Source organism: Carassius gibelio, chromosome B18 (genome assembly GCF_023724105.1).
Source record: "Carassius gibelio isolate Cgi1373 ecotype wild population from Czech Republic chromosome B18, carGib1.2-hapl.c, whole genome shotgun sequence".
Lineage (NCBI taxonomy): Eukaryota > Metazoa > Chordata > Actinopteri > Cypriniformes > Cyprinidae > Carassius > Carassius gibelio.
Genome location: NC_068413.1, coordinates 3,394,708 through 3,421,133, shown reverse-complemented (window position 1 = coordinate 3,421,133; position 26,426 = coordinate 3,394,708). Strand labels below are relative to the sequence as shown.

At 35.9% G+C, this 26,426-nt stretch overlaps 1 protein-coding gene across 2 annotated transcripts; it reads left to right on the top strand.

The window, feature by feature from the left end:
• The first annotated feature begins 738 nt into the window (after positions 1-738).
• On the top strand, positions 739-26,265 carry LOC127977242 (IQ motif and SEC7 domain-containing protein 3-like). 2 transcript variants are annotated; one of them, XM_052582016.1, is made up of 15 exons: positions 739-1,376; positions 3,602-3,676; positions 7,000-7,117; positions 7,211-7,519; positions 8,655-9,316; positions 11,903-12,064; positions 12,958-13,080; positions 13,226-13,392; positions 14,713-14,852; positions 16,363-16,488; positions 16,595-16,694; positions 17,388-17,546; positions 17,964-18,053; positions 18,134-18,174; positions 20,958-26,265. In XM_052582016.1, the coding sequence occupies exons 1-15, from the start codon at positions 919-921 to the stop codon at positions 21,366-21,368; spliced, it is 3,141 nt and encodes a 1,046-aa protein (XP_052437976.1). In that variant the 5' UTR covers positions 739-918; the 3' UTR covers positions 21,369-26,265. The 2 variants fall into 2 exon arrangements, with proteins under 2 accessions (XP_052437976.1, XP_052437977.1); XM_052582017.1 differs by having other exon boundaries at positions 20,975-21,190.
• The last annotated feature ends 161 nt before the right edge of the window (positions 26,266-26,426 follow it).

Below are 26,426 nucleotides of genomic sequence, written 5' to 3'. Positions count from 1 at the left end.
TAATTTGGCATTCATCATGATGTATGTTCTCGTGTATTTTTCTGTACTTTAGTGCAGGCCACAATAATTGTAAAATAATTGTCAATGAATAAACAGCTTTCGAAAGTCACTTCTCTTTTTGTGTTATATTTCATGTAGGGAATATACGAAAGTTGGAGAAGGTGTTTTGATCAGTTTTGTTAGCAGCAAACCATTCCCATAAATAACTTTCAGATTTTTGCCATGTTTTCTCTACTACTACTACTACCTCTATTATGATTATTTTTATTATTATTATTATTATTATGTTAATTGATGCTTTGGCATTATAGTGACAAACCATTATGCTGCTAATAATGCACTCGGAAAATAAGGAGGAAAAGAACTTTAAATTTAAATCTGCAGCAATAAAGCAAGAAATGTGTGCCATAGGGATGTTTTCATTTAAAAAAAAATTTTTATCGAAGATTAAATGGCATACAAACTAATGATCCATGTCGAGGTACATACAAGATACATTTTATAATGAATTATTAATTATTAACAACAAATAAATTAAAGATTCATATAAACAGAAAAGAAATGAATAAATAAGCATATATATATTTCTTATCATTCATATATTTAGGAGATAAATAAACTAAGCGAACTCTGATATTGCGCCTCAATTACGTGCCCTCTGACGTCACTTTCGAACGCGGCCCCGCCCCCTTGAAGCCCGTGTTTTGACATCCTCGCATCAGCACCCCTCCGCGCATCCCTTCATGCGCGCTCTGGGCACGGAGGTGGAGGCGGAGGCAGAGGCGGGGGTCTCTCTCTCTCTCTCGGTTCAGCCATTTAAATATCAAGTCGTGCAACTGGTCAGGGGTACTGACACCAAGACGCCCCGTTTGGATCGGATAATTTATCGTCTTTTTTTTAAGAGGAGCGTCGCACGGGATGTCGAGCCTCCTGGAGAACCCTCTGCAAGCGGTGCTCTATCTGAAGGAGCTCACCGCCATCGTGCAGAACCAGCAGAGTCTGATCCAAACCCAGCGATACCGGATAGACATACTGGAGCGCCGGCTAGAGGATCTAGCAGTTGAGAATCGGCATCTGCGGGACTCCAGCAGCCAACACCGGCATCCTCCCCGCTATCATCCGCCTCCGCCCCCCCGGTCCTCCAGCCTACCTCGAACCGGCAGATCCGGGACCCCACCGGTCCAAACCCAGCAGCAGCAGCAGCAGCAGCAAGCTTCCCCCCTGGACATGCAGCTCGTTCCAGCGGGACCCAGCAATGCCAGTCCAGATTCTGCTGATGAAGATGATAATGATGCTCAGGACCCCTGCTGTCGGTCCCTGGTCCCACAGACACCTGCCACCTTGTGCCGAGCTGTGGGACTCCCACGGTCATCTGAGTAAGTTCTCATCACACGTTCAACAAATCAGTCTTTTTCTCTAGTAAATCATGAGATCGGTGAGGCAGATTACATGCGCCATCAAGATTACATAACGGGAATTTCACTCTATGTAGGCCACTGTGAATATGCAATTGCACATCAATAATTCCACGATCACACAAGCATGATGGTTTATATCAATAGAATCATTCAGCATGGTGTTTTTGAGATTGTGTGTGTTTGTAATCTATCAGTGCTTAAATGCATGTGTGTGTGTGTGTTGCATTCTTAAATTAACCGCACACTCTAAAATGGAAGAAAAATGATTATAGGTCAGCATTAGTTCAGCACATTCACTCTTTCCAGGGCAAAAGGTCTTGAGAAAGAGGTTTTTAATGGACCTGATTATTTTGCAGCAAAAATGCATTTTAAAAAGCACTTAAAAGCAATCTATTGGTATGCAAACACACACACATACACACACAAAGAGATTTATGCGTAAAGTTAGGCTTTAAGTGACATTCCCATAGTGCATGTGAAGTTGATCCGCCAGCTGGTATCTAATCCACAGTAAAAGAGAGAAAGAATGAGAGATTCAGAGTGTGTGTGTGTGTGTGTCGTCTATTACGACTGCTCATCTGCTTCAGTGCACATCTCATGCTGCATTTGTAGAGTACTCCCTCTGTGTGTGTTTATGTGTGTGTATGTGTATGAACCCCACAAGCAAAACTGGAATGATACATTCCGCTCTGATTTGTTTAATGGTAGCATTACCTTGTCCTTTAGGGGAAAAACACTTAGTCCTGAGTCAGAGAGCATATTACCTTGTTGTGGGTTTGTTTCTAATTTGACAGAATACATTTAGTTGTAATTTAAGTGTGATATGCTCATTACCAGTGAGTTTTAGGGCCCAATTATGCTCATGCACGCAGCTAATTAAAGTTAACCTCACATCACTATCCTCGATGTGTCTGGTTATGACAGGTATGTTTTGAGACTGTTACATCTTTATTAGTGAATGAGACAGAGTGTTTGCAATAGACTCTTTAATAGTTCATAAGTAAATGAACATATGCTGAAAATGGACTCACCCTCAGGCCATCCAAGATGTAGATGAGAACATTTGGAGATATTTAGCATTACATCACTTGCTCACAAATGAATCCTCTGCAGTGAATGGGTGCCGTCAGAACGAGAATCCAAAAAGTCGATAAAACATCACATTAATCCACAAGTAATCCACATGACTCAAATCCATTATTAAGATATTTGAATAAAATCCTTGTCCTCTATCCATCATTTTGTTTTCTCCATTAAAAAACTGAATCAGAAAAGAAATATGCACAGACTACAATTGAAAACAACCCAAATTGGATTTTGATGTGAGAGGACAATAGGGGATGGACTTTTTTAACTGGAGGAAGCATACCTGTGGATTAAGGGCTGGTATTTTGGTCAGAAGTGACTATTTAAAAACTGGCATTCTTCTGTCGAACATAAAACAAGATCACAAAAATGTAGTGATGCACTTTTTTAAGCAAGAAATATGCTGGGACTTTTACATACAAAACAGAATATTAAATTAATAATGAATATTACATAATCACAATAACAGGACTGCAAGGAAGTGATATGCAAATATGATTATATTAATAGCACTTCACGTTATTGTGTTATGCTGGAGTGTGAAGCAAACGTATTTGATGTGCTGTCAACAAAGAAAACTCATCCTGAGCTTTGAATTTCCCCGGACTCCTAAATTACAGACTAAAGTGTTGAAAATGTTAGAGAATTCAAATAAATCAGGAAGTTTGAATTGTGAGCAGCCATTGCTTTATGATTGCCAGCATGAACTGTTCCTCCAAGACTCAGGCTAGTGGTTCTTACCTGCTGGGTTTAAACCTAAAAGCGCAGGTATGTTCTGTTTGTAGAAATCTTTCCCGTTTAATTTATGTATGACTGATGGATGTGGCTCAGTTTATTACTTAATCTATATCGAGAGTGTGTAATCCAAATGAATGCAAGTTTTCTTTGCAAATACATAAATATTAAATGTATGCCTAAATCCTCTTTGAGCGTACTTCTGAGTGCCCAATAGTCTGAATTCGGAAGCAAACCCAGTTGAGAATCACCACACTAAGCTTCAGCAATCTCTATAAGCGTTCAAAGAGAACAAACTAAGAAACATGCAAATAGTATTGCATTGCATTTAATTGCAGTAATGTCGATTTAAACCTTTACAGGAGCCAGACCGTCCTGCACCAGTTCTGCTGTCCCGCACCAGAGGCCCCAGAGGGAGACTCCCTAACCTGCTCCAGGTGAGGATGACACCTTATGTAACGAGCCAATCAGAAAAGAGTTCTTTTTTCTAAATGCCAAACAAACTAATTGTACAATATGAGCAAGTGAGGCAGTAAGGAGAGTGTGAATCTACTTGTTTTCCACCGCTGTCTGCATTGCTTGAATTTTCCTTCCTTGAATGGTAGTGGTTTTCTGTTTGCGGCCACTGTTCTGTTGACCTGAGGCTTTCTGGGTGATGGGATTCAAGCTAGCGGAGTGTAAGTGTGTGTGTGTTTGTGGGAAAGAGAGTTAGTGCATGCTGCAGGTGTAGTTTAACCCTCATCCGTCCTCTGTCTGATAGACTGGAAAACTCTCGGCATGGATAAGCACCGTCACTCAGGTGGAGAGAGAGAGTGTGTGTGTGTGTGTTTGTGTGAATGCATGTGTGAATGTGGCAGTTCTGCACTATTTTGGGAACTTCAAACCATCTGAGCTTTGTTGACTGCATATTTTTCGTTGCCAACAAAATAAAATCTTAAAAGCTCTTCTTAATTAAACAGCACATGTTAACTGTGAACAAAGTCAGTTCTAAAAAACAGAAAACCTATACTTTTGTGTCCAAATTTGAAGAAATCATGACCTCATCTTTGCAGGAAACTTATAAAGTATGTAGAAAGTGCTCATTATTTTTTGACCATCACAGAAAAGCTCTGATTCCTATTTTCCCATTTTTGTGATAAACATTAAAGAGGAGCTTTATTTCTGCAGAAAATCTATTCTGATTTTGTGCCAGTTATGGCCTGAATGGTTGAAAAAGGACAAAAAAGGAAAGGAAGAACCAAGAAAAGCATGCATTCAGAGTGCATTTTGTTTCTCACCTGTAAATGCAATGTAAAAAATATTTTGTTAAATTGGTGGTAAAAAACTGGCTGCTATGGTTGCAAGAAATTCACTGTAAAAATACAGTGACAGTGTTTCCTGTATAACAGGATGCCTGTATAATTGAAAACTTAAATTTATTGATGTAATGTTAATACACCAAGCTACTTAAACTACAGAAATATGCATCAGACCAATAAATAATGCAGGTGGTTCAATTGAAAGCCACTTGACAAAAAAAAAGAAAAAAAAGAACCAAATTTAATTATAGTCCTATATAATGTGTCATGTAGGGTCTTCTGGGAATGTCCTACTGTTTGTTCATCATAAATTATATGGTAATTTGTTGTTTTTACTTACAAAAAAACATACATTTTACAGTATTACACAGTATTAAATTACATATAATGGAATGTTACACTTTTTCACAGTATATAGTCATAGAAAAAAATAGTATCGTATTTTTCTGTAGAAATTTCATTACATGCAAAAAAAAATTAATACATTGTTATAATTAAGTAAATATTTTACTGTAACATTTTTATAGTATTTTACAGTAGAAATAACGATTTACAGTGTAGAAAAAAATGTAAGTGGATCTTTGCAATGCAAATTGCAATGGTTTTAGCATTTTTCTACGCCGTAGGGTGTTCTGATGGTCTCTAGGGTGTTTTGGGTGGCGAGTAGGTGATATCCCTAGCTCCAGTGGTGTTGGTTCAGTGGTGAACTGAAGTGTAACGCTCATGGTTAGATGTTTGTTTAAATTACTTACTGTAAGCCTGAGTAAGCACCACTAATGAAGTTTTATTGATGCCAGTTTTAACGATGAACAGGAGAGAGCAGTTTAATTCTGCAAAAGCCTATCGTGATAGTATGCCAGTTATTTCCCAAATGATCAGGAAATTGGGGGATTGGTGGGAAATAAAAATATATGCATGCAATAGTTTCTCACCTTTTATTTGCACAGATCGACTGCATGGGTTTCTGCTTAATGTTGAAACCTGTCGTCATTCACAATCTGTTTTTAAACAGCTTGAGAGCGGGAGAGCATGTTTATTGAGTCATAACACAGAAAATGACATCAAACTCTGCTACCAGCATCACATACTCTCTCACAAAAAGAGTAATATCACATTTCAGTTTGAGCTCTCAAATTAACTGCGCAGCGTCCTAATGATCTGTAGTGACCATCTGTTTTCACTCTCTTTTAAGGTTCTGCTGCATTTGTTGTCATTGCTCAGAGGCGAGGAGTACTTGGCCCATGAATGATGGAAAACCCTGCTCTCTGCTCCTCGTGTATGAGTGCTTACAGAGCTTAAGTGGCCTTTACTCCAGGGTAGCGGCTAATGTGCTGACAGTGAATGTGTGTGTTGTAAACCCATGTCTACACTGAGAGAGAACCTGGAGAAAATGGAAATGGGCTTGAGCCTTGTTGTTAAGCAGAAGAACCATACTTTGTGACATCTCATGATTTAAACATCTGCTTTCCACTCAGTAATGCTTTTTCAGGAGCTCAACATAAGAGGAAAATGGCTTTGTCATGCATGGGGTTACGTAAGATTGTGTGGGGTGCTAACCTCAGAAATTTGGTTTGATTTAGTCTTTGGTTTTTGGGATTTTATGCAAATACAATTAATATTTTAAATTATGTTATTATATTATATAATTATTATATATAAATCATTTAATTGTAATGATTTATTGTACACACACACACACACACGATTTAATGACTTGTATATACTAATTACATAAAAAATTATAAAGATACATTTATATTAAGATAAAATTATGGAAAAAATACATAGATTTTAATATGATATATATGTATATATATATATGTATATTTACAAATGTGTATGTGTATACTGCCCTACAAAGCAAAAAGGCAGTAACTACGCAGAGTGCAGAACTGAGAAAAATGACTTAAAAGTTATCCTGTCATCCACCCTAAGTAGTTACTGTACAAACAACTACCATTTTTCTCCAAAATGACACACATTTCAGATAAGATGTTTTGTCACACAACAAAGGATGCCTTGAATGTCATGAAAATGACAATAACTAATTTTTGACCAAAAATGCAGTTACTGCCTTTTTGCTTTGTAGGGCAGTATACAGAACATGCAAACACACACATTTTTTTAACAATTTAATTTTTGTCTTATTGATTCAATGAATAGTTAAAAAAACCCAAAATGAATAATGGTAGTTTATTTTAATTTAATTTAATTTTTGTTGTCTCATTCAGTGAGCAGATTCTGACAATTAATTGATGATTTGGAAAGATGATCTGAAAGCTTCACTTGATTACCTCATATTTCCATGAAGGCGGTGTTGAATCTGAAATCTGTGAAAGCCTGCATGCAGTAATTAAGCAGAGTTAATTAGTTCTGAGTGTGCACTGGGTTCTGATCAGTCTAGATTAAAAGACGGTGAATCTGGGTCAGCCACTGCTCACATGTGTCATTTGAAACCGCAGCTCGATTCCTGCTGCAGGAGAAGAACAGAAAGATGAGAAAAAAGACGCCCAGCATGACGCGCCGCCCTGCTCACATCCTCCACAATATGAGCTCTCTCCTGATCTCAAACAAAAACAGGTACAACCCAACGGACACGCATCTGTACAAAATGATCTTTAGATATAAAGAGCATGAAACAAGTTAATTATGTATCTATCTATTTATCTGCAGATAGAGGAACTGGAGCAGAAGTACGGTGGTCCTCTGATTTCCCGCCGAGCGGCCTGTAAGATCCAGACGGCGTTTCGTCAGTACCAGCTCAGTAAGAACTTCCAGAAGATCAGGAACTCTGTTCTGGAGAGTGGGATCCCGCGGCGCATGTCAGTGCGCAGGGTCCGGGTGCAGAGGGACGGGTTTTCTGCTGAACGGGCGCTGATGGAGGGATGTTCACTCATGGGCATCCCGCTCACACACTCCACCTCGCTGCCGGTGGCCACTACAACCACACTCACACACCTGGAGGACACATTCAGTGAACAGGTACAGCATCAGCATGTGCTGTCTATCCAGCATAATTCTATTATAGTCTTTCAGGAGGTCAAGTACACAAACAATTCTGTTCTATTCATACTGTTTTATTGTTTGATTCTGTTGCATTTGGTTCTGTCCTGTCTTTTTGATTTGTTCTGTTCCATTCTACTCAAATATGTTGCTCTATTCTATTCAGATGGGTTTTTTTCTATTTTATTCCATTCTAGTCTATTCAAACATTGTTATTTTCTGTTGCATTCTGTTCTATTTCATTTATTAATAATGAACATTCTGTTCAAATAAGCTATTCTGTTCTGTTATAGCCTTTTCTTTTCAAATATGTTGTTCTGTTCTATTCTATTCAATGTTTTTTTTATATTGAATTCCACTTAGTCTATTCAAATGTTGTTGTTTTCTGTTGCGTTCTGTTCATTTTCATTTTTTGTTCTATTCTATTCAGTTCAGATATGCTGTTTTATACTATGTTCTATATATGTTGTTCTGTTCTATTGTATTCCATTCTATTTGTTGCTTTTTCATTCAGTTTAATTGTTGATCTTTTTATTTTGTATTTTGTTTTATTCTATTCTATAAAAATGTTGTATTCGGTTATATTTTCTTCCATTCAGTTTAAATATGTTCTTATACTCTTGTAGTCTGTTCTATTCTATTCAGATATCTTGTTTTGTTCTATTTCTTTTCCTATTCAGTTTAAATATGTTCTTTTCTGTTGGATCCTGTCCTGTTGTGTTTTATATTTGGTTCTATCCAATGCAAATATGTCATGTTCTATTCTAATCAAATATCTTGTTCTATTGTATTCATTCTATTCAGTTTTATTCAAATGTGGTCATATATGGATTTATTCTATTTGGTTGTCTTCTATTCAGCTTAAATGTGATGTTGTCTTCTGTTCGCTTCCATTTTATTTGGTTCTATCCAATTTTTTAAAAAAATTGTGTATGCTGTTGGATTACATGTTATTATATTCTATTCAGTTTAAACATGTTGTTGTATTCTTTTCTACTCAAATATGGTGGTTTATTTTATTTTCATTCTATTCAACTTGTTTCATATTTGTTGTTCTATTCTCTTCTGTTTTATTCACACGTGTTGTTCTGTTCTATTCTATTCTTCCTGCCAGGTTCAGTCATTAGCGAGGTCTATTGACGAGGCTTTGAGCAGCTGGAGTTCTGTTCGGGACGGGGAAGGAGAGAAGTCCACTGCGGCCCCTCCCTCTGGATCCCATACCGAAGGGGTCCTGATGGACCCTGATGCCCTACAGGATGCCCCCCAGAGCGGCTGTGGGGTGAACATACCCCGCAGCGCCAGTAAACTCATGATGGCTTTCAGGGATGTGACTGTTCAAATTGACAACCACAACTTTCGCCTCTCCTCCTCAATGCTGGAGTCAGTATCTCTTGGTAACGGTGTATCCAAGGAGACCAGCTCAGAACCCCAAACTGGGGGACAGAAAGCAGGCCAGTCGGCATCAACAGCTACGACAGAGCCTGAGTTTCCAGCTCCGCCACCCAGTGAGGAAGAGACAGAGAACCAACAGCCAACCGGAAGGGATGGACCGACAGCAGGGGCGGGACTGGAAGGGAAACCGACCAATCAGATTGCACCAGAGATGGCAGAAAACAGCTCAGAGCCCGTCAGTAGCAGCAGCACCTCGACATCAGCGTGTGAGACGATGATTCTGTCTCTGCCCCGCCCACATTGTCAGGACACGCCCTGCGGCACGCTTTCCACGGATATTGCACGCAAACGCCTTTACCGCATAGGACTCAACCTCTTCAATGTGTGAGTAGAAATGCTAAAAGTCAAATGTTTCATTTACAGTGTTACAGGTTTTACTATGTTTGATTGTCTCAGATGTCCCACTAAGACAGTCAAGTCGTCATTATTTACAGTCCGTTTTACACTGCAGATTGTGTTAAAGCAGCTTTACAGTATTAAACAGGGAGATAGTGTGTCAGATTGTGAAGATAAATTTAGTGCTATTATAATAGTTTTTGTATACAATTTTAGTTTTCATTTTAATTTTAGTTTCACTTTTATTATTATTTTTATATTTTTGCTTTGACATTTTAATTCGTATTATTTATTTCAGTTTTAGTAATTTAAATTTTAGTTTCACTTTTAGTATATTTTGTTGCTTTGACATTTCCTTTCTGTTTCTATATACTGTAGTTTTATTTCGGTTTTAGTAATTTTAATTTTTAGTAACTTTTGTTGTTGCTTTGACATCTTGTTCAGTTTTTTTTTTCTTTTTCTTCTATTAATTTTTTCTATTTTATGTATTTATAATTTTAGTACTTTAAAATTCATTTAGTTGCCAAGGCAACATTTCTAATTTGTATGTTTTTCAAGTAATATTTATATTTTATTTAAGTTACAACAACAGCTTTAGTTAAAACCTGCTTCATTAAGGGATATTTTCTTTCATCAGTTTGAATGATTAATTATTATTATTATTATTATTAATATATGTGTCTTGTCTTTTAAATCCCAATTCAATTCTGAACATGAGGATGCAGAATTGCAATGTGAAGATAAAGAAGTTGTATTCAATTAGAAGAAATTCACATAACTGTCATAATTAACTGGAAAAGCAAAGTTTGTCAAAGTAGATTTTAAATTTGACTTGTTAAAAATTTGTTTCAAAGATCTAAAAGAAGTATATAATTTAAAGGTTTTTAGACCTTACAAACAAACCTATGACAGAATTATTTAAATGACTAACCCTAAAGAAAAGAGCTTTTGTTTACAGGGTTAGTTTAAACATGACTAAAGAGTTAAGTGCATTTTCATTATATTTGCTGTTTTATATATATATATATATATATATATATATATATATATATATATATATATATATATATATATATATATATATATATATATATATATATATATATATATGCACGCGCTTGCTCATGCATACATGCACACATACTCAAGACTATATTATACTCCCTCAGGGGTGATTGTGAGGCTCTTTCTCTGCTCCATTTTGTGTGTGTAGCTCTTTCAGACAAACACACACACACACAAGCAGAATAAAGCCAATCCTCAGAGGCTTCAGAGTGCATCAGCACTCAATTGAAATCTCAGATCAGATTCACTTTGACATGCTTGACGTGAGTAGCCCCATGGTTGCCATGGTAACCAGGTGATCTACACACACACACACACACACGGTTTTACTCAGACTGCGACTAAGGGACACTGCTGTGTTTACGGTTTCTTTGAGGATATATGTGAGGAATTCAGTTTTTAGCTATTTGCTCACAATGAGTAAGTGGCGTGTAGCTTGTTTAGGGTGGCGTGTGTGTGTGTGTGTGTGTGTGTGTGTGTGTGTGTGTGTGTGTGTGTGTGTGTGTGTGTGTTTGCATGTGTGCTCGTCAGTATAAGGTTGGATGTGACCCGTGAAGATGTTCAGCGTGCTGGAAATGATGCACAACTCAGTGATGTCATCTCACAGTCCAGTACTAAAGAAAGCTAGGAACAGACAAATACAGAGAAAGAAATATCAATATTATTATAACTAATAATCTCCAGAAACAAACTTTCACTGGGATCCATTATGACTTTTATGTTTTATTTATTTTTCTATAAATCCACTTACAATAAGGGAGTAAAAATAATGAGATTATGATTTAAAACAATGGTATTCTAATGTAATATATTTAAAAATGTCATTTATTCCTAAATTGGTCCTCAGTGTCACATGATCCTTCAGAAATCATTCTAATATGCTGATTTGCTTAAGAAACATTTCTTATTATTATAAATGTTGAAAATAGATGTGCTGCTCAAAAGTTTTCAGTTTTTTTACATTATAATATAAATTTTTTTTTCAGGATTCTTGTGGAACAGAATGTCAGCAGGATGTTTACTGACGTGAAAAGAATAAACTGCATTTAAAAACTGTATGCTTGTAGCTATGATCATCTCTCTTAATACACATACATAAACCTGTGCACATGCACGCAGTCCTCCCCTGTTTTTTTTTTCTGGAAACAATTCAGAACCTTCAGAAGTCCAGACTGAATGCAAATAGTTTCTATATTTGCTGCTCTCATTTTGGACAGAAAAAAGTAAAAATGGAAAAAAAAAAACTGGTTTCTTAAAAAAAAAAAAAAAAAAGCATTCAACAATGCTTAGTTTAGATATGCTTTTGGTCAAAGTTCGAAAACAAATTACAATGTTTTCTGATGTGTTTCAAAAACTTGCACATGAAAACATTAAATGTACTTGCAGTACATTATATCATTACATAATATCATGTTAGCAAATTTTCCTATTGAACATTATTATAAAGCATCAGCTGCTTGAGAAAGAGAAAATCAGTTCTCACCTGCATCCTTCTTGATCTTCCTGCAGTAATCCAGACAAAGGCACCCAGTTCCTGATATCCAGGGGCTTTATTCCAGACACAGCCATCGGTGTGGCTCACTTCCTGTTGCAGAGGAAGGGCTTGAGTCGACAGATGATTGGAGAGTTCCTGGGTAACAGCAAGAGGCAGTTCAACAGAGATGTGTTGGAGTGAGTTGTCTACATAAGGTTTTATGCACCATAGTTTTTTCCTTGTATCACAGTCATTATCCTCTGAAGCAGAAATGTAGTCCTAAATCATATAAAACATTTATAAAAAGCTCTATAATCTGAATGAGAGTTATTACCAGGTAAGATTACATTATAGTTTCCAGTGTGCTGGAAAAATAACAGAAATATGTAAATACAGTAGACAAATGATGTATGAGCATAACAGGAAAAAATAGACGAAAAGTAGGTACAAAATAGTTAAATATAGTATTTATGTATATTTTACGTACTTCCATATAGCATTTCTAAAATGTAGTATAGTTTAATTAAATAAATATAAAATATATTAATATGGTTTATCTTTTATTGTATTTGTAACAAATAATAATAAACTCTTTAGTTCTCTTTAATTTAATTTTCTTTCATAAAAAAATTAATAAATATACATCTTATAAAGACAATAAACAAATGTATGTACATTTCACAGAATATATATAATATGTACAAATATGCTATTTAATCAAAAATAGGTAAAATTATCAAGATTATGCTTTTTGTTTGTTTGTTTGTTTTTTTGCGAAGAAAGTCAAAATTGTCATTGCCAATAAATCTAAATGAGAAAATATTAACACAAATATGATTAAACTGCAGTATTAATTAACAAAATTTATGGAAAGGGAAACATTAAGATGAATGAATCTACGTTAACTGCATTAGCTTATATTACCCGACGCATGAATATAATCATATCCAGGATTGGGGGTTATAATTTAAAACCCAACCACTGAAGGTAATAACTGCACATTTTCTTTTCTTACTCTGCTGGAGCCTCATAAATTGGGCTCTTCATTTAAACCGAGCACATTTGTGAGATTTATGTGCGCTCTCTTCAGCTGTGTGGTGGATGAGATGGATTTCTCCATGCTGGAGCTGGATGAAGCTTTGAGGAAGTTTCAGGCTCATGTGCGAGTGCAAGGAGAAGCTCAAAAAGTCGAGAGACTCATTGAAGCATTCAGGTGAGAATCACACACACACCAGTGCTGGAAATAAAGAGTAATTTCTAAGATGCATGTCATTTTTGCAGAATAACTGGTAATTTTATTTTTTGGGTGCAGAGCATTGACTATTACGCACATTAATGTTTTTCTTTCTTTCTTTCAGTCAGAGGTACTGTATGTGTAACCCTGACGTGGTGCAGCAGTTTCATAACCCTGACACCATCTTCATCCTGGCCTTCGCCATCGTTCTGCTGAACACAGACATGTACAGTCCCAACATCAAACCAGAGCGCAAGATGCTTCTGGAGGACTTCATACGCAACCTACGAGGTGTGTTTATGTGTGCTGTTAATTAAAACTGGAGCCTGTTGGTTTCTTGAGGCCAGGGATCGGATATTTGATTTTAAATCTTGCCAATTTTAATCAGGTTTCCATCTTCCATCTTTTTTTTTTCGTATCAAAAGAGACATTTTGATTTTCTCCCAGGAGCGTAGGCAGTGTGTGTGTCTTGGATGGATTCCTGGTCTCTGATCAAATAGTTTTTGATCTGTTGCCTACTTTCCATAGTTATAACAAATGCATACGGTATAAGAGAGCCGCACTTTAAAGTGAGATGTAAAGACATGGGGACTGGAACAAAATCAGAGCATGATATTAGTCGAGCTCTGGTTTATGATGGGCCTTTTCCATAAGCCAAATAAATCCTGACAGTGGCACTTCTGCTTTTTATGTGAGCTTATTTCCACATTGGAATAAATATATATACTTTTTATCTCACAAGTCAGACTCTTTTTTTGTGAGTTTCTCACAATTGCTAGTAATAAACTCATTTTAATTCAGACTTTTTTCTCAATTCTGAAGTAAAATTTTGCAATTAATACCTCACAATTGCAGTTTTTAAACCTGACTTTTTTCTCAGATTTTCACAATTAATAACTTGCAATTGTAAAAGATTAAGTTTCGATTCTGAGAAAAAAATTAAAAATTTAGTTTATAATTCTTACTTTTAAAAAAAATTTTTTTTAGGAATCCTAAATTTACGTCTCGCAAATTAATAACTCGCAAATGTGAGATGTAAACTCAGAATTCAGATTTTTTTTTTAAAAGCCAGATTTTTTGTTTAAGAGAATTATGAGTTTATATTTTGCAATTACCAAATCACAATGGTGAGATATAAATTCACAATTCAGTAAAAATAAAAAAGTCTGAATTTGCAAATTTCTAAATCTGACTTGTCTCAGATTTTCACAATTAATAACTCTCAATTGTAAGAGATTAACTCTTAAAAATGTGTAGAATTTATAATTTACGTTTTTTTCTACGAATTCTGAGTTTACGTTTCACAGTTAATAACTCTCAAATGCGAGATGTAAACTCAGAATTCTGATTAAAAGTCAGAATTGTGAGGTTTGTAGTTTTTTGAAGATAATCTGAATTATGAGACAGTAGAAAAATATCTGAAATCTGCATTATAAAAACTGGCTTTTGGCTTTCCACAGCTTCTCCATATATTTTGGTCCTTGTTAAGGAGATGCATTCCTATTACAGAACAGGCAATACAGAACACTGGACAGTTTTCCAAATTAAACTATATACATGCATCCGTTTTTAAAATGTTAGAAGCTAATAAATAACTAAATTCCCCTTCAGGAGTGGACGATGGCGCAGATATTCCACGAGAAATGCTAGCTGGGATTTATGAGCGGATTCAGCAGAGGGAGCTGCGCTCCAACGAGGATCATGTGACTTACGTTACCAGAGTGGAGCAAAGCATTCTTGGAATGAAGACGGTGAGTCACTTCTCTACCAATTATACACAAAGGTCATGTAAATGTGAAAAGAGCTTTCGGTTCAGTTTGCGCTTGTTACAGATTTGAAAAGGTGATTAGAGACAGTGAGATGTCAGACCAAAAAAGTGGCTTCTCAACATCACATTTATTAGTGGGTCTTGCTGAACCAAAGATCTCTCACACTAGTGTAATGACTTCAACAACCTCTAACACTAAGTATTGAACTTAACCTGAACCGTTTGTGCCACACAAATGACAAGAGATTCTTCTTTACAATTCAGAATTCATTTTTAAGGAATTCATATTTAGAAAGTGTAATGACATTTTCAAAAGATGAGATTTATTTACTGTATGTTTATATTTAAAACAGTTTTTGAGAAAGGTATTATAAAATTATTATAAAATACTGTTGACAAAATGTGTCTTGTGCATCTTTAACTCCATGTTGTCGTATGTACAAACAGTCACTGATTTGAACCTCACAGCTGGTTGTAAGCTTGGATCGGTGTGAATAGGACTACACTGGTTGGTTGCATTATGTTTTTGATTCACTAAAAAGATCCGGAGTTCAAGAGTTCAAGAGTCAGATTGTTGGTTATGCTATACGGTATGTTTTTGATTCACTAAAAGGAACTGGCTCATAAGAATCATTCATTCAACAATCAGACTATTTGTGCTGTATGCTTTTGATTCACCAAATGCTTGTGAATTAGACCATACTGGTTACTCTGAATGTTGTTGATTCACTAAAACCAATCATTTGTTCCAGTATCAGGCAACAGTGGTGGTGCTGTATGCTTTTGATTCACTAAAGATAACTGGCTTATGGGGGTAACAATGATAACAATGGTTACAATGATTGTTTTTGATTAAAAAAAAAAAAAAAAAAAACTGCAGCTCAAAAGAATAATTTGTTTGAGATTCATAAAACACTGTGCTGTATGCTTTTAATTCACAAAAAACATTCTATATTTTGTAAATGATTCTGAAAATAATTCTAGAATCCTATTGTTCTATTCAACAGAACAATTAATATAATAACGTTCAGAAGGTAAACAATATTTAATATTATAAGATTCATGTGCAAGTCTAAAACTTAAGTTTCTTAAAAACTTATATTACCCCAAAAACTTTTGCCAGTCTCAAGTTTGATAAACATGATGAGGTTTAAATCATCTTTGCCCAAAGCAAAAACAAGTGAAATTCACATTACAGTTTCTGGTCATTAATTTTTCCCACCTCTCTTTGCTAACAGCTGTGTGAATGAATTTATCAGTGTGTGAGCCATGAAAACAGAAGAGTTGAGACTAAAACTGCTCATTAGTTCAGTGCTACAATTTCAGATTTCACATGACAGCACTGCAAAACATTCTACCTCCATATGAAATATTAATTTCATTCTTCATCCCATACTGCACCAGACGCCCCTCTTTTCATTTCCTGTGCTGATGGAAACTGCACCCTCTGAATTGACTTCACCCGATATTTGATCTGTCTCTTTCCTCCTCAGATACTGTCGGTTCCTCACCGCAGGCTGGTGTGCTGCAGTCGACTCTATGAGGTCACCGATGTGAATAAACCACAGAAACAGGCCTCGCATCAGAGGGAGGTGTTCCTCTTCAATGACCTGATCGTGGTGAGAGAGAGAGAGAGAGAGAGAGACGTTCATACCTGGAAACAGATTCAAACATGTACACACAGAGAACTGAAAATAGAAAATGATTTTTGTTTTGGGACGTTAGATCCTCAAACTATGCCCTAAGAAGAAGAGTGCTGCCACATACACGTTCTGCAAGGCCATGGGCTTACTGGGAATGCAGTTTCATCTGTATGAGAATGAGTGTAAGAGTACAAACACACAAAATATATATATTTTACTATATTAATAAATATGGTAAAGAATGTAGTGACCATGAAATTACTACAGGGGGTCCATGCACTGACAAGAAAAAAAATAAAAAGAATTCTAAATGTAGGTAATCTGTTAAATTGCATTTTAATAATCATAAATATTACTAATAAATAAACAAAAAAAAACTTTTATTTCACCTTATATCTGATTGCTTCTGAAGAATCCAATATGAATATTTTTCATATGTTAGTTTGTTAGTTGTTAGTTTTTGAACCCAAGTTTAGATGCATACATTTCTTTCTTTCTTTAAATAAAAAGATAATATATCATAATAATAGCCATAATGCCTTCCAAAAGGCAAAGTGTGGTTTTTGATATCAGCATTAATCAAAAGCAAACATTTTTTATTCAAAATCTATTTATATAGCATCTCCAAACAGTTCTGATTCGTCTGTTTTCCGTCAATCAATCAGTGAAGGATAATAAGAATTAATAGATTATTATTCTGCAATAATCTTTAAAAAATAAATACCTTAATGTGAGGTGCATATGCTGCCATTATTATGAAATCAAAAAAGATCACTATTATCTTTAAAGTTAATTGCAATATAATGCATGTCAATAAAATATATTTATTTTTATTTAATAAAAAACTGAATCTCAGTGTGTGATTTCTGTCACAGATTACCCTCATGGCATCACGATATTGTCTCCGTTCTCGTCTGAGAAGAAGCAGGTGGTGAGTTTCTGTTCTCAGAGCGCCGAGGAGCTGCTCAAGTTTGTAGAGGACCTGAGAGAGAGCATCGCAGAGGTGGCAGAGATGGAACAAATACGGATTGAGTGTGAGTGCATTAACTGCAAGCTCAATTACTCATGTTCAGACGCTTTAGGATATCGATAGTCACATTAAACCTGGACGTCCATGTTCTGTCAGACCATCAAAATCTAGAGACCTTTGACTTGGTCCAGTAAGAAACCATTTAACAACCATCAAGAACACCCCAGCAAAAACACAGCAACATGCAAAGCTTTTTCAGTTTAATATCACTGAAACAGAATACTGTATATAATAGAACAGTCCATGTTAAGTTGTTTTTTAGCGCTACAAATAATTTCAACATTTATTTCTACCATTTATAATTACCTAAAAGGTTAGCTTGAAATATAATGAATTCTGTATATTCCTCAGTGGTTTAAATGCCACGGCTGTGGGGAATGTTGTGGCAGTCATTAATGTGAATTATGTATGTGGTTCTCAGGGGAACTAGAAAGACAACAGGTTGTGAGAAATCAAACGAACAAGAACGGCACACAACTAGACATCCATGCTGGACCTAGTTCTGCTTCAGGTACACACACAGATACTTGCACGCGCTTTTCACAACAGTATGGCTGTTTTTGATGTCTTGTGTATCTGTGTGCCTTGCAGGGGAAGACTTTTATGAGAAAACTGGAAGCAACACGGTAGAGGTTTGTATCAGTAAATCGTGAGTGCAGTGTAAAATTATGTTCATATTCTGTGTGCATGTGCACAGTGTCCTCCAAAACTTGGGAATGCCCTCGGCAAAGAGAGGTTTGGATAATATCAGCATTAATGTTTCTCATTTTTAGAGATGTCTTTAGTGGTGCATCGATAAGGGATGACTCACACTAGGAAAGTATGTTTTACTAAAAGAATTGTTCACCCAAAAATGGAAATTTGCTGAAAATGTACTCACCCTCAGGCCATCCGAGATGCAGATGAGCTCGTTTCTGGAGAGATTTAGCATTAAGATCACTCGGATCCTCTGCAGTAAATGGGTGCCATCAGAATGAAAGTCTAAACAGCTGAAAAAAAAAAACTCTGTGTGTTTATAAGAAACAAATCCGTCATTAGGACTAAAAAAATAATATATTAATATATAAATATAATAATATATAATACTTTAATGCATTTGCACCATTAAATGATGAGTATTTATGCTGATATTGTACCATTTTAAAGCCTGAGGTGTTTTTACATTTTTGGGGAACATTGTAGGTGGAGACAGCACGTTTGTAGTCTATATAGTTATCATCACTATCTCCTTGCAGAATCAGAGATAACCTTCCCAGCATCCCCAAACTCCCAGCCCTTTACCCTTTGACCCCTGCGCTCACTCGGTCCATCTGAATGGAGACACCCGCCCTCGGTGTCTTCACTGCAATCACGCACCACTGGTGCAGAGCAATAACAGCACTGCCGCCCCCCAGAAACCACCATTCACCGGCCCCTCACTGTGATCTATAATCTATGGCTTTTGCTGACTGCTGTGTTTTAATGCTGCATACAGCTGCTGTTGTTGTGGGGTGAAATTCTTTACATGTAAAAATCTGTAGAGGAATTGATGTCGACAGGGTGTTCAAGTAAGAAGTACACTGTAAGTCAAGTCAAGTAAGTAAGTCAAGTACACTGCTGTTTTTAACACCGTTAATAATAAAAAAAATATATGTGCAGCAAATCAGCATTTCAGGTGAAGAATGGAGTAATGATGCTGAAAATTCAGTTGGCCATCACAGGAATAAATTACATTTAACAATATATTAAAATAGAAAATATATACTTTAAACTGTAATAATATTTCATAATTTTACAATATTTTTTGATCAAATAAATGCAGATGCATGGAGAGGCCTTTGAATAGTATTGTACATTAGATCACAGAATAAAAAAAGTTCCCAAAACCACTTGCCTACCAGAGGGGGGAAAAATGTTATTGCTTGTGGAATAACAAAGATAAGATTTGCAATGCACGCACAGAAACACCATTGGCAATAGCTTCAATAGCTCTTGCACTGGAAGTCATTAAAATTCAAATACTTCATTAGAAAGAGCCGAAATGAAAGGAGCGAGCCGAGGTTACTGTGGACAGACAGGCTACACGAATGTGCTTTCACCAGATGCACAACACGTATACACATGCAAACAAGCTCTATTAAGCCAAGGTGCAAATTACCCAGCATGCAGTAAGGACCCTAGCTGCCAAGCGTCTAGGCCCTCGAGGGGCACTTCAGTGCTTCTGACAGAGGGATAAAAATATAACGGTCTGATTAGCAGTGCAGTAATAAAAGGAAATGCATAAGATAGCAGTTAATTATCCAAATCACGGCCGTTTAAGAAGGAAGTCAGCGTCGCCCGCTTTCACCCACTCCGACCTCACTGTATGTACGTAGTCATGCTGTGTTTTCCTGCATGCTCTGGCTGATTTTTTGGACTTGTTTTATCACTTACAAGTAAATCAAATTCAAAGAAGAAATAAAAGACAAAAATTGTTTTTTGCAGAAAAGAAAAAATCTGCCATTGCAGTAGGACAAAATACACTTTGAGATTTATAATTATAAAATATTGTAAAATAATATTATATTATTACTAATATCATTATTATTATTAGATATTTTCAAAAATAATATGATAAAAATATAATTAGATAAATTCAAAAATAGATTTAAAAAAATACTGATTTACATAAAAGGCCTAATACTAATATTACTTTCCATCATGTGGAGTTTTTTATTTATTTTTTTATTTCAATTGTGTATATGTTTAAATAATTAATTTAATGTCAAAGAACTTAAGCAAAATAAATGTTTTTCACAAAATCTGTAATTTTCTGCTTTGATGTATTAGATCACCCACAAATATAGCAGAAAACATCTGAGTCTTGTTTGCATTTTCTTTTTCCACTGGTCATTAATTTTAACCTTAAAATCAGTGTTAGGTGTAAAATAATGTCTTCAGTTCACCGATTAAGTGATAATACAAGATGACTTCACCTTACTAATGGCTATCAAAAACAAAAATGCGATGAAATGCACATATTTTGTGAGAAAGCATGACATGCTAGAGCAAAACAGCCACTTTTTTTAGGAATCGGCACCTCAAGATTAGTAAGAAACAAGTATTGGATTTCATTCAGCAAATATGATGCAGGTCGGTGTTATTTATATACTACTACAATATTTATTAATATTTTAAATTTGCTTAACAGCACAGTAATAAAAGGACATGCATATGAGGGGAGTTAATTATCCAAATCACAGCAGTAGGGCGTTAGCGTCGCCTGCTTTCCCCCACTCCAACCGCACTGTATGTATGTATGTATATATGTGTGTCGTGTTTTGCCGCCTGCATGCTCTGTGGCATGGCCTTGTCGTGTGTTTCCGCACCAGAGGGCCGTGAGAGTGCAGCAGGCCAGGCTGATAACGCTTCCTGCTTCTGGCTGTTTCTAAACTAGGTGTCAATTCACAACAGGCTCCAAACGTACCAACTCAGCTCTCCTCTGGCCCCACCCAGCGCTCAGCAACACCTGGCCGTCCTGCCTAGCCCCGCCCCCGGCTCCGCCCTCACCATCTCCCCCGACACCCTGATCCAGTGCCAGCAGATCGTGAAGGTGATCGTCGTAGACTCTGCTGGGCGTGGCCATGTGGAGGCATTCCTCAGCCACAACCCCGCCCATCGTCTCATCCAATCGGCTGTCTCCACGCCCACCAGGTCACGGGAGGCAGGCAAACAGCAGCAGCCACCCCTCCCTCCCCCGCCACCTCCTTATCATCACCCGCATCAGTTTTGCCCCCCGACCCCTCCGCCTCCACGCCACCTGCTGAGCCAACGCAGGTACTCCAGCGGGACACGCAGCCTAGTCTGAAACACACAGATTGGTTAACAGCTGTTAAAGGGACAGTTCACCTAAAAAGAACATTCTGTCTTCATTTAATCAATCCATGTTGTTTCAAACCCATATGTGACCCTGGATCACAAAACCAGTCATAAGAGTCAATTTTTTGAAATTGAGATTTATATCGCATCATATCATAAGCTTTCCATTGATGTATGGTTTATTAGGATCAGACAATATTTGGCAGAGATACAACTATTTGAAAATCTAGAATCTGAGGGTGCAAAATAATATAAATATTGAGAAAATTGCCTTTAAAGTTGTCCAAATGAAGTTCTTAGCAATGCATATTATTAATCAAAAATTAAGTTTTGATATATTTATGGTATGAAATTTACAAAATATCTTTATGGAACATTTTATTTTTAGCATAAAAGAAAAAAATATCATTTCGACCCATACAATGTATTGTGGGCTATAGCTATAAATATACCCATGCTACTTATGACTGGTTTTGTGATCCAAGGTCACAAATGCTATTTTTTTTAGAACACAAAACATTTTGAATAATATTTACACAGCTTTTTTTCAATACAAAGACAATTTATAGTTAAAATAAACACCATAAAAAACACAATTTAATGCAATCTGTACAATTTGTGGACTCTGAAGTCCTTTGAAGCCATATGTAATTTAATGCCCATAAAATTTATGTTCACTGGAATACTAAAATGACCTTTCACAGAAACATTAAGATGCATTAATTTTTTTAATGAAAAAAAAAAAAAAAAACTGCCCAGTGCAGTAAGACAAAATTTACTTGTCTGTGAATACAAAGTCTTAAATTAATATTTTATTTAGTGTTGTTTCAAGTAAATTTATTTGATGTCATTAATATATATTTTAACTGGAATGTAAGTAAAAAATCGACAAAAAATATTTGTTAAGATTAGGATATTTTGAAGTTTAATAAGTGTTAATTTGCCATTGTTATTTTGTATTATTTATATACTATTATAATGAAAGTGATGTGACATTCAGCCAAGTATGGTGACCCATACTCAGAATTCGTGCTCTGCATTTAACCCATCCGTAGTGCACACACACACACAGCAGTAAACACACACACACCCGGAGCAGTGGGCAGCCATTTATGCTGCGGCGCCCGGGGAGCAGTTGGGGGTTCAGTGCTTTGTACCTAAGTCGTGGTATTGAAGGTGGAGAGAGAACTGTAAATTCACTCCCCCCACCCACAATTCCTGCCAGCCCGAGACTTGAACTCACAACCTTTTGATTGTGAGTCCAACTCTCTAACCATAGGTCACAACTTCCTCTAATGTTTATTCGTAATATACATTTTTTTTAAGTTATTTGCTTTTGTATTTGTATTGTTTTTAAAATATTCTAGTTTTAGTAATTTTAGCACATCAACTTTATTTCAGTAAGTTGACAAGACAAGATTTCTATATTTGAACATTTAATACATTTTTTAAAATTTTATGTAATATTTACATAAAAAAAAATTCCCCATAGGTTTAACTGTCACTGCAGGGAAAAGAGCTGTATAAACATTCTTCAAACATTCAGTTTTTATTTGTTCTGTGGACCCTAACCCTATCCCTAACCCATTACTTTAAAACTAAACTATAATGTACACTCTTTCTGAAGACACGAAATAGCACAAGCAGCCCGATCTGAACTGTTGGGCTCACGTCGCTCAAAAGAAGCTACACGTAGAATTGTTAGGTCCTCATGGCCTTAAAGTGTGTATTTAAAATGAGTAGATGTATAGTATTTTTTTAAGAGGGATTTTTTTTTTCTCAGATCTTTTCTTCATGCCCCCGTATTCAAATGAAATGTCTATATATTTAGATTTCTCTTTAAATACCAATGTTTTGTGTTGCTCCGACCTGAACTACAATAGATGGATGTATTGTAGAGGGAGTGCTGTGAAGATTAATTCGTTTCTACACACCATCATAATATAATGTTTGAAATTCTATAAATGTTCACATTGTGTTTTGTATGGACATAGAAAATCACCACCCTCTTTCAAAGGTCTTGAAAACGAAATCAAATTCCAGTATCTGGATATAAATCATACCTCACAGCATTTCTGAAAACAAATGCAAAAAGTAAAATAACTAGGTTAAAAGAGAGAACACCCCCTTGAGTTGGTTTAGATGCAGCAAATAACAATTTGCACCCACAAGTCACTGCAGTACGCATCCTGAACTAAACAGTAACCAACTGTATCAGGAGGCGGATCAAGTGACATCTACTGCACATTTGCATAAATTTAACCTCAACTTTGCTCTTTATTCAAATGGCCTGAAATACTGAAAATGAATGACAAATTGCTGCAAATCAAATCATTCTTCAGGGAATTATTCCAGCTCTGTTCTGAATGTCCTCAACCAATGCTTTTGGTAGAAATTTAGGTCAGGACGTGGCAACTGAAGAATTTCTTACTTCCAAGATAAAATCTGCAGATTTTGTCTGTATTTGGCATCATCTGCTTACTTTCTTATCCTGTCAAGAGCCCAAGTGTCAGCTGCTGAGAAATTTAGGACGCTGTCATCCCGTGTGGAGGAAGCGCTTGATCTTGAGAGCCGTGCACCTTGTACCTAATGAGGGTGTTGACTGAGCTCCATAAACCCTTTAAAACATTTGGATACTCGGCTCCTGACTTGTGCCTTCTCATAAAACTATCCTTATGTCCTTTAAAAAGCACATTTTGGTCCAATGTGAATTGCTAATATGTCCTGTATCCCTTTCCCATATAGTACTTACTAGAAATATGAGGTTTCCTGAATTTCTACATTTATTTAAATTTCATTATTGTCCACAAATTCTGATAAGTCTAACCTAACTAGTGTGGAACAAAATGTTTAAATAATAACTTTTATTTACAGCATCCTGGTTGAAAGTGTTAGTTGATTTTCATTCAGTCTGAAATTTGATATATTTTCACATACATTCACACAGAATGTACAGCAAGTATTGATCTGTTGATGTTTGTAAATGAGTAAAAATTAAAGGAATAGTTCACTCAAAAATTAAATTTTGCATAATCACCCTGAGGACATCCAAGATGTAGATAAGTTTGTTTCAGATTAAATTTGGGGAAATTTAACGTTACATCACTTGCTCACCAGTGGATCCTCTGCAGTGAATGGGTGCCGTCAGAATGAGAGTCCAAACAGCTGATAAAAACCTCACAATAATCCACATGACTCCAGTCCATAAATTAACATCTTGTGAAGTAAAAATCTTTGTATTTGTAGGAAACAAACACATCATTAAGGCTTTTTGATTTAAAACAGTCCTCTACGATATTGATTTCTCCAAAGAAATCAGGAGAGAAATATACACAGATAAAAGAGTTCTAAACAAATGTGTAGGTGTATTTTGGTGTTAGATTTTAAACTTGTATTTTGGCCGGAAGTTTAAAGTTAAAAAGCCTTCATTCAAATCTAAAGCCTTCTCCAAATCTGTTCTGATCTCATCTACATCTTTGGGTGGCCTGAGGGTGAGTACATTTTCAGCAGATTTACATTTTTAGGTGAACTATTCCATTAAACTATTCCATTTGCACATTTTTCTTTCTTTGCTTAAGCTTTTTCTTTAAAACAACTTTTTACAGCAACAAATAGAGCATTTTGAAAGAGGGTGGTGAGATAGTTTACCAGCTAGAGCCAGGGGTTGGCTTTCACCCAGTTAATCATCCTGAATCAATCTTTTTATTGTGTCTGGTCCTATAGAGCGACTCTGTAGCGTGTTACTGTGATCAAGCCTGGTGCTCAGGTAGCTCCATGTGAAAACCAGGTGCACATCAAACCTCTGAGAAAATATCACATGTTGTATACTACAAGGCTATGACTGATAAATTGTATATTTTTAAAAAGATATCACTAAAAATGTTTATTAAAATCTTTTGGTCGGGGGGGATTTGTGCTTTAAAATGATCTGGTGGATTATGTTTGTGTTTGCCTCTTAGAATTCATGTTTTCTGTACCGCATGTCATAAGAGATTCATATGTTTCTGTGCAGATATCTATAAAGAGCTTTTATCAGGAGTATATCTCAGATGTTCAACACTAATATTTATGTTTCTATTAACTTCGTTCAGTTTTGAATCACAAAACTAGTTTTGAATTATAAGAATCTACATATCTGTTCTTTTTTTTTCAAGGCATTATTGGAATGATGTCATTATGTGCTTAGACACAGAAATAACTGAAAAGCAGCAAAAAATGTATTTATACATCTATTTATTCATACAGAGTAGGAGAATGCAAAGCTTTATTGTATAGTTTGCACAGCTGTTTATTCATTGAGATGCGCTGATCAATTACAGTCTTTTCTTTGTGCACACCTGCTCTGACATGTTGATGGGACCGTTCAATTCACGTACGCTCCTCAACCACGCACCACGTCAGCCAGAAACTGTACATTTGCTAGGTTAAATTAGTAGGTAGTGACATATTTGTTTCTGAGAACATAGCGACACATTTAATCCCAGCAAGGGGCCGTATTCTGACTGTGAAGTTGTGAAACTGCACTACATTTTTGTGAAAATGCATCATAAACTCCATCCTTGAGTCCATGCTTTTAGTCTAACATGAACTTCTTGACTTCAGTTTCAAACTCCCCGAAGTTCATTAAAAAAAAAAAAAAGGCTAAAGGTATCTGTCTGAAAAGAAAATGATGATTTTCATGTTTAATTTCTCAAAATATGGCCTTGTGATTGTTAAAGCAATGGTCCCATCTAATAGGTTTTTACAATCTATATTTGTATTGAGCACTATTATGGAGTTTTATATAGTGTAAAGACACTTGATACATTCAAATTCATATCCTGTATATGCAATGTCACTTAATCATATCTCAACAATCATTAAACGTTTGGAAACTAGAATAGAAATTTTGTGTGTGTGTTTGTGTTTCAGTACCAGTGGGCTTAAATATCACAATGGCATTAAAGACAGTAATCAGCAGGCTGTTACATAATATAGAAAAATCTATTGTTCGGCTAGACGTTCTCAAATACTATTGACTGGATCTGTTAAATGTGACTGGCATATT